The sequence below is a fragment of the Lissotriton vulgaris genome, chromosome 1_1 (genome assembly GCF_964263255.1).
Source record: "Lissotriton vulgaris chromosome 1_1, aLisVul1.2, whole genome shotgun sequence".
In the NCBI taxonomy this organism is placed as follows: Eukaryota; Metazoa; Chordata; class Amphibia; order Caudata; family Salamandridae; genus Lissotriton; species Lissotriton vulgaris.
Window position 1 is genome coordinate 2,080,597,113 of NC_141685.1, and position 16,112 is coordinate 2,080,613,224.

The window sequence follows — 16,112 nt, forward strand, 5'->3', positions numbered from 1 at the left end:
CCGAGGAGGCATCTAACTCCAGCCAACAAGACCTGTCTAGTGATGATGAACAGATATATGGCCAGCGAAATTCACAGGACTCGAATGGCCAACCGGATGTCACCCTGCAGACGGCAGATCTGATAGCATGAACACTGCAAGCTCCTGTATTTGTATAAACAACAGATTGAGGTATTGGGGTGTAAGTGTGGGGACATGCCTTGTTGGAGAGACTTAGATCTGGGATGCAAATTGATATGATCCTACACTATTTACTCACTGCTGGGATTGTTGTCGAATTTCATGAGGGAGGTGGTGGGACTCAAACTTATATGTTGTTGCTGTTTTATGGATACCTTGGCACGTGACCCGCCTGCTGAGTGATCCTGAGTCAACATATGCAGTTTGCCCTATTTATATTACATTATATTCTGCCTGTGAATGGGAAGCCCCCGAGATGCTAGACACGTAGATTGTACACTAACGTTGAGTAGTTCGCAGTGCACTCCCCCAGATTATTTTGACTCTTATCTCCAATTGGAAGTTTGGACGATTGCTGGTTGCATTTTCGCCCTTTTGGCATTACATATGCTTATGTTATTTTTGGGATTTGCTGGGCTGCTATGGGCACACGTTTATCTGATGCGTTGTACCATCTGTCTTCATTTAAGATTGGTACGTGGAATGTGAGGGGCATGCATTCACCGTCGCATAGGTATCCGGTCTATTCGTACCTCAAACAACATCATATACAAATAGCTTTGCTGCAAGAGACCCACATGGCCAAATCAGAGATACACCGCTTACACCGTCACTGTTCGCCTCAGAGTATTCAGCATTTGCACAAGGTGCGCTAATATGGGTGAGGGCGGGTGTTCCACTCAGTTACACTGTTGCTGGTAGACACTGAGGTCAGGTATGTAACAGTTAGGGGCGCACTGGACAGACGACAAATAGTACTTGCATCACTATACGCTCCTAATACAGAACAGGCTGCATTCCTCAACAAGGTATCACACACTCTTGTGCCATGGCACGACATCCCCATGATACTAGGGGGCGACTATAATTGCGTCCTAGACTCGTCACTAGACTGATCCTTTCCGCCCCTTCCAGGTACAAGCACGCACCGTGCCATGAAGTCTTTAAATAACTGGGCTACACAATGGCACTTGAGGGATGCTTGGAGGCACCGTCATCCCCACAACAGGGTATATTTCTATTACTCTGAGCTCATGACCTGCACGTGCGGCTGGACCATTATGTTCTCTGGGATGCACTGCTTCCCCATGTGTCGTCAGTTTCCTATTTGGGCAGAACGCACTCTGACCATAATCCACATGTCTTGGAGGTGTCATGGGAACGTCCCTGCCCGCCAATCTCGACCTGGAGGCAGCAACCAGATCTTTTACTGGATGCGCCCTTCCAGGACCGACTGGCTGCTGATGTCACCCGGTACTTCGAAGAAAATGCTGGCACGGCCACGACACTTTTGATGGAGTGGGACACGTTCAAAGTCTTGATTAGGGGAGGCTGCCTAGGCGCGCAGACAGGAATGCGGCGATAGTTGCAGGCAGACCTCACGTGCCTCTAAACTGACCTGCTTCGGAGGGAGGTAGAGGCGTTGGAAGGCAGCACTGGTCCTTTAGAACACCTCAGAGAAGAACATTCTAGATTACTGTACCGACTCCGTAATTTAAACTACGCAGCACACTCAGTGCGCACCCATCATATGGAAGACCAACCCGGTTGCTGTCGTGGCTGATTCGGCAAGACATGACTACCGCACCTGTGACAGCAATACAGAATACACAAGGAGCCATGGTGCACACCCAAGCTGACATACAACAGGCTTTTGAGGAACACTACTCCACGATATACAGATCTTATTTGATAGCTATGGATACAGACATACAGAATTTCCTGTCCACACTAACGTTGCCACATCTTACGGACTGTCAGCAGGGAGAAGTAGGCGCTCCTCTGTTGCCGGAGGAAATAAGGGATAGTATTTACTCTCTATCGAATAGCAAGACGCCGGTTCCAGATGGGCTACCGGCTGAATTTTATAAGGCTTGTACCAGAGCGGGAATACTCAACGCTCACCCCCACACAAAATGAGGCAAGGTTGGTTTCTCTTTTGAAACTGGGCAGGAACCCTGACCTCCTGGTCTCTTACCGTCCATTGGCCCCGTTAAATACGGATTATAAAATTCTTGCCTCAGCCCTGGCCAAAAGCATTGCCCAGTATGTACCAACTTTGGTACATGCTGACCAGAACGGATTTGTACCCACCAGAAGCACCTCCCTAAATATTCGTAGACTATTTTGAATTCAACAGTATGCCACGGAACACTGGCCCAGATCTGGCTGCCCAATGTTGGACCTGGAGAAGGCTTTTGATTCGTTGGAGTGGCCTTACCTTGTAGCGGTCTTACGTAAATAGAAGTTGGGAAACCATTATCTACAGCTGGTGCAATTACTGTACCAGCGCCCTACAGTCCGCGCTTGCACGGGCAAGCTCCTATCAAGACGAGAACAGGGTGAGACAAGGAACCAGACAGGGATGCCCCCTGTCTGTTACTATTTTCCCTGGCTAAGGAACCATTGTCGGCTCTTTCGAGAGGGAGGCACTGAATGGGGCATCCCTTTGAGTGATGGACTGCATAAGATGCCCCTATAAGCGGACGACCTGTTATTATATATATGAGATCTTCATGCTGTGCCGCCGGAGATATCCCCGTTGTTCTGCAGGTTTGAGGCGGTGTCGGGCCTCGGGGTAAACTGGCCAAGTCAGGCGCTTACTCTTTCCGTGAAGATTTAGCTGTAGCCGACATAATCATTAATGGTACTGCACTAAATTGGTATCCGACTACGTTCCGGTACCTAGGAATATAAATTTACAGGTCCCCGTCCGATATACTGGAGGGTAATCTGATTTGCGCCATATCCTCAGTAAGGGCATAGATGCACTTCTGGAAGTCCTTGCCGCTCAATGTGATGAGCCGTGTTACCTTAGCCAATATGATAGTTCTGCCCAGTTTCTTATATTATTTTGCAAATATTCCAGTATATATCAGAGTAAAGCTCTTTAGAGAATTGGAGGGGTTACTCCGTGGCTTGATATTAAATGCGGGGCGGCCCAGGATAGCACTTCAGAAATGATATGCACACATGTGGCAGCTTAGCAGTCCCTCATCTGGAACTACATTACTTAGCTGCACAACTACAGTGGGTCGCAAAGTGACTAAGCGGCATGAATCTGGCGGACACAGCAAACGAGAACACAGCTTGGACACAAGCCCAGATATGGGTTGTTTCACCCGCTAGAGAAAACTCCTCGCCTGGCGCAAATATGTTGAACTAGCACACAGGTGTTTCAGGAGAAGCCTTTATCTCACAAAAGTCACGACCCCATATGCCCTGGTACTAACACTTCTCGGGACGCCCAGAGGCAGAGACCAAAGAACGGACATGACATTGATGCCCTGGGTTGAAGCGGCAGCAGAGACACTTGGAGACTTATATGCAGAGGGTGCCTTGCTACCTTTTGCGACATTGACCGCAGAAAATGGATTACCGGCAGGCCAGTTCCTTCTATATGCGCACGTTCATGCTGGCATGGGGTGATATGGCCAACGAGACGCCGACACATCAGCTATTGCAGTACCTGCATGTAATGGGGGAGGGATCGCATGTGATACACTGGCTGGTGCAAGCCCTACTCATTCATGTCTTGAAGCCACTGCAGAGACTCTCCACACACTGGACTGAGGACAGAGGCCACCCCTGGACTGATAAAGAGTGGTAGCGCATTTTGTCTAGTGCCACAAACATATAGCAAAATTCGAGATTTAAACTCATACAAACTTACATATTACACAGGGCATATCTTTCACCGGACAAAATCAATAAATACCACTAACACTTCCGAATGTCCAAGGTGCCGTCTCCTAGGTGCTTATCTATTACAAATGTTGTGGTCCTGTCCACTGCTTTTACACTATTGGTGCGCGATATTGGATACGCTCGCCAACTGTACTAGCACTGAGGTACCTTCCACGCAGGAGGTCTGCATCCTGGGGCTTTACAGGAGAGCCAAGGCCAACAAGCTAGGCTCCAGATTTCGTGACCTGGGCCTCATAACAGCAAAACGACTTAAAACTAAGAGGTGAAAGCACAAGGATCCACCAGAGGTATCACATTGGGTGAAATCCCTTGAGGTCTGGGCACGGGCGGAGGGTACTACCCTATGCAGGGAAGAAACGGTAGGGTTACATAAATATCCCATTGCGCAGACCTGGGCCGAAATGCTCAGAACTCTCACACGCTCTAACGCCATGCTGCATACACCCCTGCGCAACAAGCGGGACCTGACACCTAATGAGCTACTTAGACACAGATGACTTACTGTCTCAATATGCCACCCCAACTGCAATAGTTGGACTGAGCGTGAACCTCGTAATCCTCACAAACACCACACGGAAGTAGCTCCTGCCATGCATCACCTTAACAATCACACAACTGCATAAAAGGAAGAAGTAGCAGCCCACACACTACACACGTACGCTAGCCTTCCCACGACTGCACCCAGATGGCACACTAGACACTTGATACATACACCCTCGGTTATTTGATGTCTCTTTTGTATTGATTTATTATTTGTTGTAATTGGATGTGGTTGATTTATTATATAAAATGCTATTTTAAGTTTTTCTAGGAGACTGGGTGGAAAGCCAACTGGTGCTTTATTAAACTTGGATAGGGCGAAATCTGTGGCAATAGCCAGGTATGGCTCAGGTTTGTGGGGTTATGTGAATGGCGAATCTATTCAAAGGGAAGAAAACAAGTTCCTTCGATCCATTTTAGGGCTTCCCCAATCTACAGCCACGTTTTCAGTTCACCAGGAACTTGGTCTAGGGTATATTTCTGACACCCTTTTAATGGCTCCTATTTTGTTATGGATAAGGACCTGGACCAATAACAACCTAGGTTTGAATCACAAAATACTGGCGGACTGTTTAAAATTGGACAATTCTAAAAATATTGCTTGGCTATCATACATTCATAAGTGTTCTTCGGACCTTGGTCGTCCCGATATTTTTTCGGTCCCTCAAGGTCTAAAGAAATCTGATCTAGATTGGGTTAAGCTCAACTTTACCAAATTGAAAAATGTGGAGAGGGAGGAACGCCAACTGACCAAACCCACGGTCAGAGCCCATTTCCTGACCATTACCTGCCTTACTATACAACCGTACCTTACTATTGTCAACATCCCTTTTCACAGGTGGCTTCTGGTTAAACTTCGGTTTAATCAGATTTATACGGTCCTTTGTGATAGTCAAGGCTGGTATAAGGAGGAGGATGCCCCTGTCTGTAATTGCGACAACTTCTCTTTTTTTTATAAATTATTTTTATTGAAAGTTCACAGCAGCAAAATGTACATTAAAATCATCAGTATATATAAATATATCAACGTAAAATATAGACATATGTAAATACACTTGATAATGTAATAAATACAATATAAACCGCATTAACCAGTAGCAATATTTGACGGGAGAGACAGAAATAAATAACAAGGTAAAACCAATCATACAAAGCATTGACCATGACATCCCGCAATATAATCTATGGGGCCGCACATCTTGCCTTCCTCCAACTAGCCACTGGTGCCCATACACGTAAACCCATTTCTCTGGATTTGATTCCTTTAAGGGCATAAAGTTCTGATTCAATATTATGAATCCCTAACAACCTACACATCCACATTTGGAAGGTTGGAGGCTCCACATCCTTCCATGCAGCAGCAATTAATATCCTAAGAACAGCTGTCGAAATAAAAACCAGCGCATCTATCTCTATGCTCAAACCTAGCTTTGCATCACAACCAAATATTAAAAGTGTAGGGGATAGGTCAATTTTAACAGCTAGCAGCCCCTCTAAAAACTTTTCAATTTCATTTTTGATCGGTCCCAAGTTTACACAATTACAAAACATATGTAATACGTCTGCTGGCCCATTACCACACCTAGGACAATTATGGTCTAGTCTCTTGCCCCATTTAAACAATTTAGCTGGTGTATAGTATAAATTAAAAAGAGTCTTAAAATGCTGTGCTCTTAGATTTGATGATCTCAGAAACCTTTTGTCCATTGCCAGTGCTCTGTCAAGATCGAAGTCAGGATCCTGCAGTTTGGAGGCCCAGCTCTCCTCCACCTTAATCAAATCATCGGAGAGGCTCTCCATAAGTATACTGTATAAATCCTTGATTCTATGACCTCCACCTTTCAGATAATCTAATAGAGCACAGTCATTAGATATATTCAGACACGGTCTTTTCGACTTAATGATATTAACCAGCTGCATATACTTAAATTCTTGAACACCTTGCAATGAAAACTGTGTCCTCAGCAGTTCTAGAGGCCTGCAGACATCTTTAATCATTACTTGGCCTAATGAAGTGATCCCTTGTCTTTCCCAATATTTCCATGGGCCATCGTCACTTAAATGCGGAAATAAATCAGAATTCCATAATAGGGTGTGCTGATTATACTTTGGGATGTCCTGATCTTTACAAATAGAAGACCATATCCCCCAAATATCTCCAAGAATCTTATAACCAGAAGCTTTAAAGAAACGTTTGTCATGTTTCCTTGACAATATCCCGTGTACTTCCCCCCCCCCCAGTACCAGGTGATAAATAGTGGGGATGACTCCCTGGCTATATCTAGCATCATCTGGGAAGAAAAGCACAGACATCCCTGTAAGGAGGCAGGCCCAGTTGTAATACCTGAGATTGGGTATTCCCAGCCCCCCCTTTTCTTGGGGTAGGGACATGAGCCTATTAGATCTCCTAACCTTGCCATACTGCCATACAAAGTTCATGAATATAGACTCCATTTCCTTTATCAATGCATCTTCAATTTTGAAAGGGATAGACCTAAATTTATATAAAAATTTTGGGAAGATAGACATTTTAATGACATTGACCCTTCCTATAACTGATAAATGAAGTTTGTCTATTCTCCTTAAATCCTGTTTGATTTTGATCAGTAATGGCTCAAAATTGTCTTTGATGATGTCCTTTGGCTGGGCATTGATTGTGATTCCTAAATAGACAACTGAGTCCAGATATCTATTATCCGTTTTATTTATATTACCAGTGCATAATACCTGCGTTTTAGCTACATTAAGACGATATCCAGATAGTCTCCCAAATTCAGAAGTGATTCTGACAATTTCATTCAGGGCACTATCAGGATCCGTGGTTAAGATAGCGACATCGTCCGCATAGGCGAGTACTTCAGTCTGAAATCCATTGGTGACAACTGGCTTAATTTTGCTATTCATTAATAAATTTATTAGAGGATCTATATACAGAGCAAAAAGAATGGGTGAGCACGGGCACCCTTGTCGCGTGCCCCTTGATATATGGATCTTCCCCGACTGCTCACCCATAAGATGGATCCTAGCCGTTGGATTCACATGCATAGCACAAATTGCCTGTAGGAATTTCGGGCCAAAACCTCTGTCTCTCATTACCCTCCACAGGAAGCTCCACCTGACACGGTCGAAGGCTTTTTCCGCGTCTAGAAGGGTCATAGCGGCCCTCCCCCCATCGGCAGCTTGTATATCAAATAATGTGATGGCTCTCCTTATATGATCGGTCGTGCCTCTGCCTGGAATAAAACCATGCTGCCAGGGAGAAACCAGGGTCCCATGATTTTAGCGTACAGTTTATTATCACTGTTTATTAGTGATATAGGTCTGTATGAACCAGGGCTCTCTTTCGGTTTCCCCTTCTTATGGAAGACCACAATATTTGTTTCGGTCCAGGATTCCGGGATAGCCCCGGTATTGATAACCCCGTTAAATAGATCCAATAGTAGGGGTGTTATTGTTTCCCTTAAACATTTATATACTTCCAAAGGAATGGCGTCAGGTCCTGCCGCCTTGCCAGATGCTAAATCCTGTAATGCCTCGGATAATTCATCTATAGTTATACTACATTCCAATTTTTCTCTCTGATTAGAGGTGAGTTTGGTACCCATTTCCGGCCAATTTATACCCGGATCATCATTTTCTGACTCTTCCTTATAAAGCTCTTGGTAAAATCTTCTAAAGACATCAAGGATTTCATCTGACTTTTTATAAATTTGATCTCCTTCCTTTATTTCAGTTATGATATTCCTTGAAGCAACCTGCCTTATCCGCAGAGCCAAAGCCTTACCAGCACTTTCCCCTGTTGCATACATTCCAGATCTATATGATTGATATCCGGCTGCAGCTTTTCTTGCCAATTGTATCTGGAGTTCAGCCTTGATACTATTCAGTCGCTCTAAACTTAAATTACCCTGACACCCCTGACATACATCTTTCCTATGCTGTTCCTCTGCATCTGCCAGTTTACCCAATAAACGTTCCCTCTCTATCTTATCTCTCTTCCACATTCGTCCAGCGTAGCTAATTGTCTCACCTCTCAGACCAGCTTTAAAACTATCCCAGACAACGTTACGGGGAGCACTATATCTATTTACATCAAAAAATGACTGACACCAAGTTTTCAAATGCGAGATATAATTATTATCCATTAGGAGCTTCCTATCGAAAGTCCAAGGTCTAGCTTTTTTCCCTTGTTCACTAATAGCAATTGTTAACACGAGGGGATTATGATCCGAAATTATCTTGGGTAACCTTACTATTTCCACATTTGAAAGATAATTAGCTGTTATCATAAAATAATCCAGTTTGGTATATTTGTTAAAAGGGTGTGAAAAATACGTGAACCCTGGATTATCTCTCTTTAAACTTCCCCACACATCTATCAAACCATGGGATTTAATAACAGAGGATAACGCCTTATATACCCGTGGCTTCCGACCTGTATATACACTCCCGTTTGTAAAATCTGCTGAGATGTTTAGATCTCCACAGATTATTACAGGTGCTGACCAATTTGTTAGCTCCTGCTCTAAATAATCCATTACTGCTGGATCATCGAGGTTAGACCCGTATATTGTACAGATTGTGAGACCTATGTTCATTTCACATATAGCCCAGCGTCCAGAAATATCTGCCTTACATCTTTTAACCCCCCCCAATCCTGTCTTTCCAATGATTGCTACCCCTTTTATCGTAGATGTTTGTGAGGAGCATGATAAGATTTCATAGCCCCTTAGATTCAACCAATGTTTATTTTTCCACGGCAAATGAGTTTCTTGTAGGCAGAGGATATCGGCCCCTATAATTTTAATGTACTCCTCCAACCTACCTCTTTTTTTCCAATTATTCAAACCACCTATGTTAAGGCTTACTACGTTTAGCTTAGACATAACCCTGCAGAAATCGTACCCATTGGTCTATCCAATCAATTATTCTCTTGAAAACTTCGAATGGATGAAGTAACATTAGCATTAATGATCTAACATCTTCAACAATATACATCTTAACTGCGAGAACTTTCTTTTTTTTTGCTTTCTCCCCCCCGTGTCCCACCCTCCCACCCCGTGTCGCAACCCCCCCTGAACCCACCCCTGACCCTGACCCCCACCCTGAAGGAGCGCGCAGACTAAGTCTGTGCGTGTGATGGATACAGCGTGCAGTGGGCTCTGAATTCAAAAATAGAGATACTTATTATTTGGAAACACCCTTACCCTAAAATTTTCCCAAAACCAACGAAGGTAGAAACCAATTGATTACCCTTTTTTTTTTTTTTTTTTTTTTTTTTAAACCTTATTTTTTACCTGTTTTAACTCCTGAAAACATACAATAACACAACCTCAAGCCTTTGAAATTCATACATTGCCCTTAGTGGCCCATATTAGCACTGTTATACCGCCCTAGGGCTAGTCTAGTTTAGGAATACTACTTAAACATAAGCCCAATCTATACTGAGTTTAAAAAGTCCCGAGCTTTAATTTCTGAGGGAAAATAAAAAGTCTTTCCCTGATGGATAACTTTAAGTTGAGCAGGATTAATGAGATACACCTGTATCTTTTTGTCCTGAAACGGCTTGATTAGCTGTCTTAATCTCCATCGCCGTTCCACAGTAGTGTGGCAAAAATCCGGCCTTACGAAAAAAGAGCCTCCCTCAGAAGCCCTCTTAGAATCTGGTCTCGCTTTTTCTGCGATAGATTGGCGCAGCAGGAAGTTCCCTATGTATATCAAGATTGCTCTGGGCTTATCATCTGCTCTAGCATTCTGCCTCACCCTGAATGGTATTCGATGTGCTCTCTGGATTTCGGTAGTCCAGTTCCACCCTGCAACATCTGGGAATGCTTTCTCGAAAGTTTTCACAGTAAAGGCCTTAGCATCCTGTCCTTCACATCCTTCCGGAATCCCTAGGACTCTAAGGTTGTTTCTTCTTAGTCTATTTTCTAAATCCTCCAGTTTCCACTGGACATCCTGTGCTTGTATGTCTAAGGATTCCACTTTCCTTGTTGCAGTTGCCACCTCAGCTTCAGTAGAGACGATTCTCTCTTCCAGATTTAAAACCCTATCTCCCATGTTCTCACAGGCTTTTGAAAGCTTCCTGACCACCCCTTTCATTTTCCTCATAGTAGCCTGGGCCTTGAGGCTATCAGATCTAGTTTCCTCACGATGTGCTGTGATGCCCTGATGGATTGATTCCATCATTGACATCATTGAGTTCATTGAGGGTTGTGTAGTATCCTGTGATATTGGTAAGGACACCTGATCCTGCAGGGGGTGTGCCGCCTGGTTTAGATTGCCCTGTAACAGAGTAGTAGGGGAGTGGTCCCATGTTAAGTCATCTTGACCTTTTTGAGAGTGCAATATTTTAACTGTCAGCGGTGGCTCCCCTTCTGGGTCGCTTTCTGTATCTACATTACTGCCGTCGATGTCCGAGCTATGGAGCTCATCTTCCTCGTCGTCAGCTGACCAGTCGGGCTCCTCAGTCACTGAAAAGAAACACTCACTGGGGGTTTTCTCTTTCTCCTTCTCTTTGCCCCCATCCGTTAAGCCATTCCGCATGTCAAATTCACCTCTCTGAACTTGGTCTTGACCTAAGGTTTGACCTAAGGTGTGGCCCCCCGTGGGACTAGCCGCTGCATTCTCTGCTAGTACACCACCTGTAGCCAGAGAGGGATGCTCATCTGGGTCTGGATCCGCCTGACAAACACTCCCACTGATATCTGCAGCTTGAGAAGGGACTTCATACTCAAGCATAGGCTCGAATGGACGCTCCGTTTCCCCGGCTGGGGCTGTTGTTACCATCTCGGTAGCTGCAATAGATATGTTATCGAGCACTTTGCCTGCTAACTCACAAGTCCCGGATCCTTCTCCACCTGGTTCCCTGCTATCCACATCAACATCCACTGTGACCAAGACAACTGTATCCTGACCAGATTCTTGCTCAACTCCCATATTCTCATCAGCAGGTAGTGGTGTTAACCCTGCCACAGAAACCATCTCCATATTTTTACTTTTCAGGTTTTTTTTTTCTCTTTCTCTTTCTCCTTGCGATTCATGAGCTCAACTACGCTCACTGTTGCTGTAGCGGCAGCTGTGGCAGCAGCTTGTCTTGTCCTAGCTGCTGGGGGCCTCATTCCCTTAGGAGTGCACAGCACCGATGCCAGTTGTTTCTCTGGGGCCCTTGAAGATGTCGCTACTTCACTTTTTTCAAAATCTGTAGTTCCTTCTACAACAACAGCTATTGGGCTACTTGTAAACTCTGTAACCCTTGGAGTTGTCCTGATATTGGCGTTTCTCCTCCTAGACGCCGGCTTACCTCCCAAATTCGGCTTTGTAGCCATACACATTGAAGGCTGCCGCTCCGCTTGTTCCTCTCGTACCTACTGATGTCTCCGATGCCTGCCCCTGCACCTCGCGGGATCCGCGTTACTCTCCCCGCCTCTGCCGCTGTTGCTACGGCTGGAGCCGCTCACCTGGTCAGTGTGGACCCGCCCCCTAAGTCCGTGAGCTCTCCGGGCTCTACCGGCGTCCCTGCCGGCAAGCCCGATCCTCAGGAGAAGTGCCGCGGCAGCCCTCAGCGTTCCAAAAGACAGCGCCTTGCGGTAGGAGGAAAAGAACGGCATCGGGTTTCCGACGCTGTTTTAAAAGCTCGCTCTTTCCTTTTACTTTCACCCGCTTTCACACGCTTGATTCGCGTGCATTTTCATTTAACGCTCGCTGATATTCATTTTCAAAATAGCCACCGCTTGAAGAAGAGAATCCCTCTCTCGACCTAAGCAGAGTAGGGCGCCTTAATTTCTCAGGGTGTTTCCTAGGATAATCCCGGCAGAGCCATCACTGCTACACGCTGCAACTCAGCCGTGAGTCACGGCCGCCATCTTGCTCCTCTCATAATTGCGACAACTTCTCAACGCAAGATAATATGCACTTTATGTTGTTCTGTCATTTTTTTACTGTGCCCAGACAGAAATACCTGGTTCCTTTACTGAAGGATAAAGCCTTCCATCAGGCAAAACCTGCCCTCCTGTATCTCCAATTATTGGATTCTGCTTTGGCTATGTTTAGTGTGGCCAATTATCTTGTTGCTGCTGTTAGGATCAGGAGGAGAAGACTTAAAATGTAACATAAGGGTTTTGCACGGAAGGATGAAATGGATAATGTTCTTTGTACTTGTAAATTTTTAGCAAAATATTTATTCCTTTTTAATTGTATTTTAAATTGTGAATATATAAATTACCATTGATGTTTTTTTTTAATTGTTTTTAAACTGTGAATATGTAAATACTATTGTTCCATTGATCTTTGCAATTTCTCATGAATTTGTATTGCCCCTTTTTTTGTGATTGTAGAATGCTTTTATGATTTTTAACTAAATCGAATAAAGTGGTTTTTGACTTGACTATATAAAATGAGATCTAATGAACAGATTTGACGTTTACATGTACGTCGAGCTTCTCGCTTAGGAAACAGCATGTGATGCACTTAGAGAGTCGAATCCAAATGTGAACGAGTATGCATTGATATTCCCACGCATTATTCTTACTGCCATGGAGAGGCGTACTGAACACATTCATACTGGCCCTCCATTGGAGATAACCGAATGTGGGAGCCGAGGGAGCCCAAGATGACTTACAAACGCAAGTGCAACCTTATATCCCAAGTGTAGATGACACTGATATACTGTGAAGGCAATGCTTAGCTATATATGCATAGTATTATGGACCGAGTGACATTATTGTCACAGAGCTGTGTATCGATGCTTGTAAACTAATGTCCCAGAAAAGATAAAATGCAATAAAGATATTTTTTTTTAAAAATGCATGTGTATATATTATATTGATGCATAAAAAGTTATATACAAGTATACATTGAAATTGTTATCTTACACTTTGCTTGCACAGTTAATTTTTTCATACTGGAAATACCTGAAACTGCGGTCCTGGTAATAGCAAAGCCAGTGCTGGTAGGCAGCTTTCTTGAAATGTTACTTTTTATGCCTCAAGGATGGCCACAAGCAGTATCTGGTAGTCTAGTATTTACTGAACTTCGGCCATTGTTTAATTGTGTTGAATTACACCTTCTTAGGTTGCTCCTTACTCTTCAACTCCAAATGTGAGAAATGAAAGAGCTCAGCAAACGCCATCCCCTATATCTTCTACATGGATGTCCTCACCCGATACATCACAAAAGGTATGTTTACCAGGAATAATATATAATAATATTTGTGTCTGTTTCCTTTGTATGATTGTCTCTTGTTCTTTCCCTTTACATCTCATTATTTATTTTCTTCATGCACTGATTGTAAAAATTCTATCCTGAGCATGAAGAAAAGCAGTGGTTTTAGAAACCAGAGATCTGACTTTATATGACAAATTCATTTTGTCAATGTCATTACGTTCTCTGGGCTACTTTAAAGTAGTATATGGCATTCTAAAGCAATCTTTGTTAAACTGTAAAATTGGTGACACAATAGCAATGGTTAACCAAATACATTTAAGTTTCTGTCTACCATTACAGAAGAGCAACTCAGTTGAGAGACAGGAATATATGAAAAGCTTAATATTTCTTGTGTTGATCAAATTCTACTTTTTCACTTTTGTTGTTTTTGTATTTGGTCTCCAATAACAATAGGTTGTTCCAATAGAGGAAATATCAGTATATTTTTAAATATGCTTAGTAATTACGAAGAAAGTTCTCTCCTGATTTTAGCTAATACTGTTAACTTGTTCATGTCCTCCATTTAATTTTTATGACAAGAAGGTAAGACTTAGCTGCTAAATTCCTAAACTGGAGGTCTGGCTCTAATCCTGATTTAGGCACTTGAGAATAAATCATGTATTCTTGAAGAATCACTTATTCTACGTTTGTCTCAAGCTGCATTTGTGTCATGCAAAAATGAATAATGCAAACCAAGTGTGTCTCCATCACTCTTACATTACTAATTCTATGATGCTAGATACATAAATGTACGCTATTATTTACACATAGGTGTGTTGCAGTGGCTGTAAAAGGCTTAGTTTTTCAACTAACACTTGTGCTTAAGACATACTCCTGAGAAGATCTAGGAAGACTGGCGCCTGTATGAACTAACATATTTGACTTTCTGTCACATATGTTGGCTGTTCTTCTTGACAGAGGAAGCAGTTACTACACTGTTGAGAAAACATAAACCTAGGCTTACATAAGAGTACCAGACATAATTGTTTCTAGAACTGCAAGAAACCCACTAGATGGTATAGAAATATGACTTATGAAGTAGTGAACAACTTTTGAAACATTTTAGTATGTGGGAAAAAAATGATTTGTCCTTTTTTGGATGAGAAGGGTAACAAACTAGATAATGTGGTGGAAGCCTGATTAGGATTATGTGATTAAACTGAAGGAATATCTGCCCATTGCATTTTAGTTGTCAAGGATAGATGTATCGACCACTTCTGCAGATAAGTTGTAATTGGACTTGTATACTATGTTACATTCTTGTATTCCTTGGATTGCTTGGCTGCCACAGTCATCTAAGGACTTGCATCGTATCTCCTCTGGGGAAGAGGGTTTATCATGTTATGAAGATTTGTAGAGCACATTTTCACCCGGCAGGGCCTCCTGGCTCTCAGCAGTTTAGTGAATTTAGGCACAACTAGAGCCTAGTGGAACTACTCAAAAAGCCTGATCCTCAGCTTTTTACGAACTTCAACGAGTGTCGAAGAGGCTCTTATGTATACTGGCAGGTGGTGGTTCCACTATTTAGGGACGATGCAGGAGAAGACTTGACTGCCCGATCTGCAAGTTGATTCCCCAGTGTTGTAATACAGATTCCCACAGTATTCTAATGAACAACGTGAGTGGTAACATTCTATATCCATTATAAACATGTAGCAAAATAACTGTTAATTTCAAGAAGTTTCCTTTAGCTATTAGGAGAATTAGTTGGTTCATTTTGCCGTACAAATTATAGTTATTGTTCTAGAAAGCTAAAATGAGATGACATTTCCATACATTTTCGGTTATCTTCCTTATCAAACATTTGAGATGTCATCAACGATGTCATTTGACAGTTCATGAGGGTGATTTAATGTCTGAGGTCATAAGCAGTGCGTGACTGGATGGGTTTTGTGGTTCAATTCACTAAACTGTAACTTATAGTTTATTAAAACACACCCTGGCCACATAATTTGGCCCTCTCCTTCTGCATATTTCCAGTGGCCCTCACCATAAGTGGGGAATTTCGTTGTTTTTTCATTTTTTAAACATTGGTTCTTATTTCAACTTCTAACGATGTCACTTTAAAAAACAATAATCACTGGGAGCCATGAAATATGTCAAACATTTCACAGTCTCCTGTGAAATAACATTTAATCTTCATGATCTGTCAGCCACTAAAAAAAGTGCAGAGTTTTACCATTGTCAGGGCTACTGGGATTATGCAACATGGTTAACTAAATTATCGAGCAAAAACGCAAATTATGTGTCATTTCTCTGGCAGTATCATTTTCATCCATTTGATTTAGAAGCAACAATTTTAGTAGTCTTAAATTATTTAACAAATATGCACCACTTGTGGTAAATCCATAATTTTGTGATAAACGGTGCTGCCACAGAAATGTATAAATCTACTGCCATTCACTATTTCTAAGTTTGCCAAAAATGTATTAAACGACGGTAAACAATACATAAACATTTTAATTCCAATGTTTGCTCAC

General features: G+C 42.9%; 1 protein-coding gene across 11 annotated transcripts in view; it reads left to right on the forward strand.

Moving 5' to 3' along the window:
- The window catches only part of EPS8 (EGFR pathway substrate 8, signaling adaptor), a 1,020,454-nt gene that overhangs the window by 790,357 nt on the left and 213,985 nt on the right, over positions 1-16,112 (forward strand). For all 11 annotated transcript variants that reach the window (XM_086920872.1, XM_086920932.1, XM_086920898.1 and 8 more), the window contains one exon: positions 13,501-13,605. In XM_086920872.1, the coding sequence (XP_086776998.1) occupies positions 13,501-13,605 (105 nt within the window). The remainder of the gene's footprint in view (positions 1-13,500; positions 13,606-16,112) is intronic.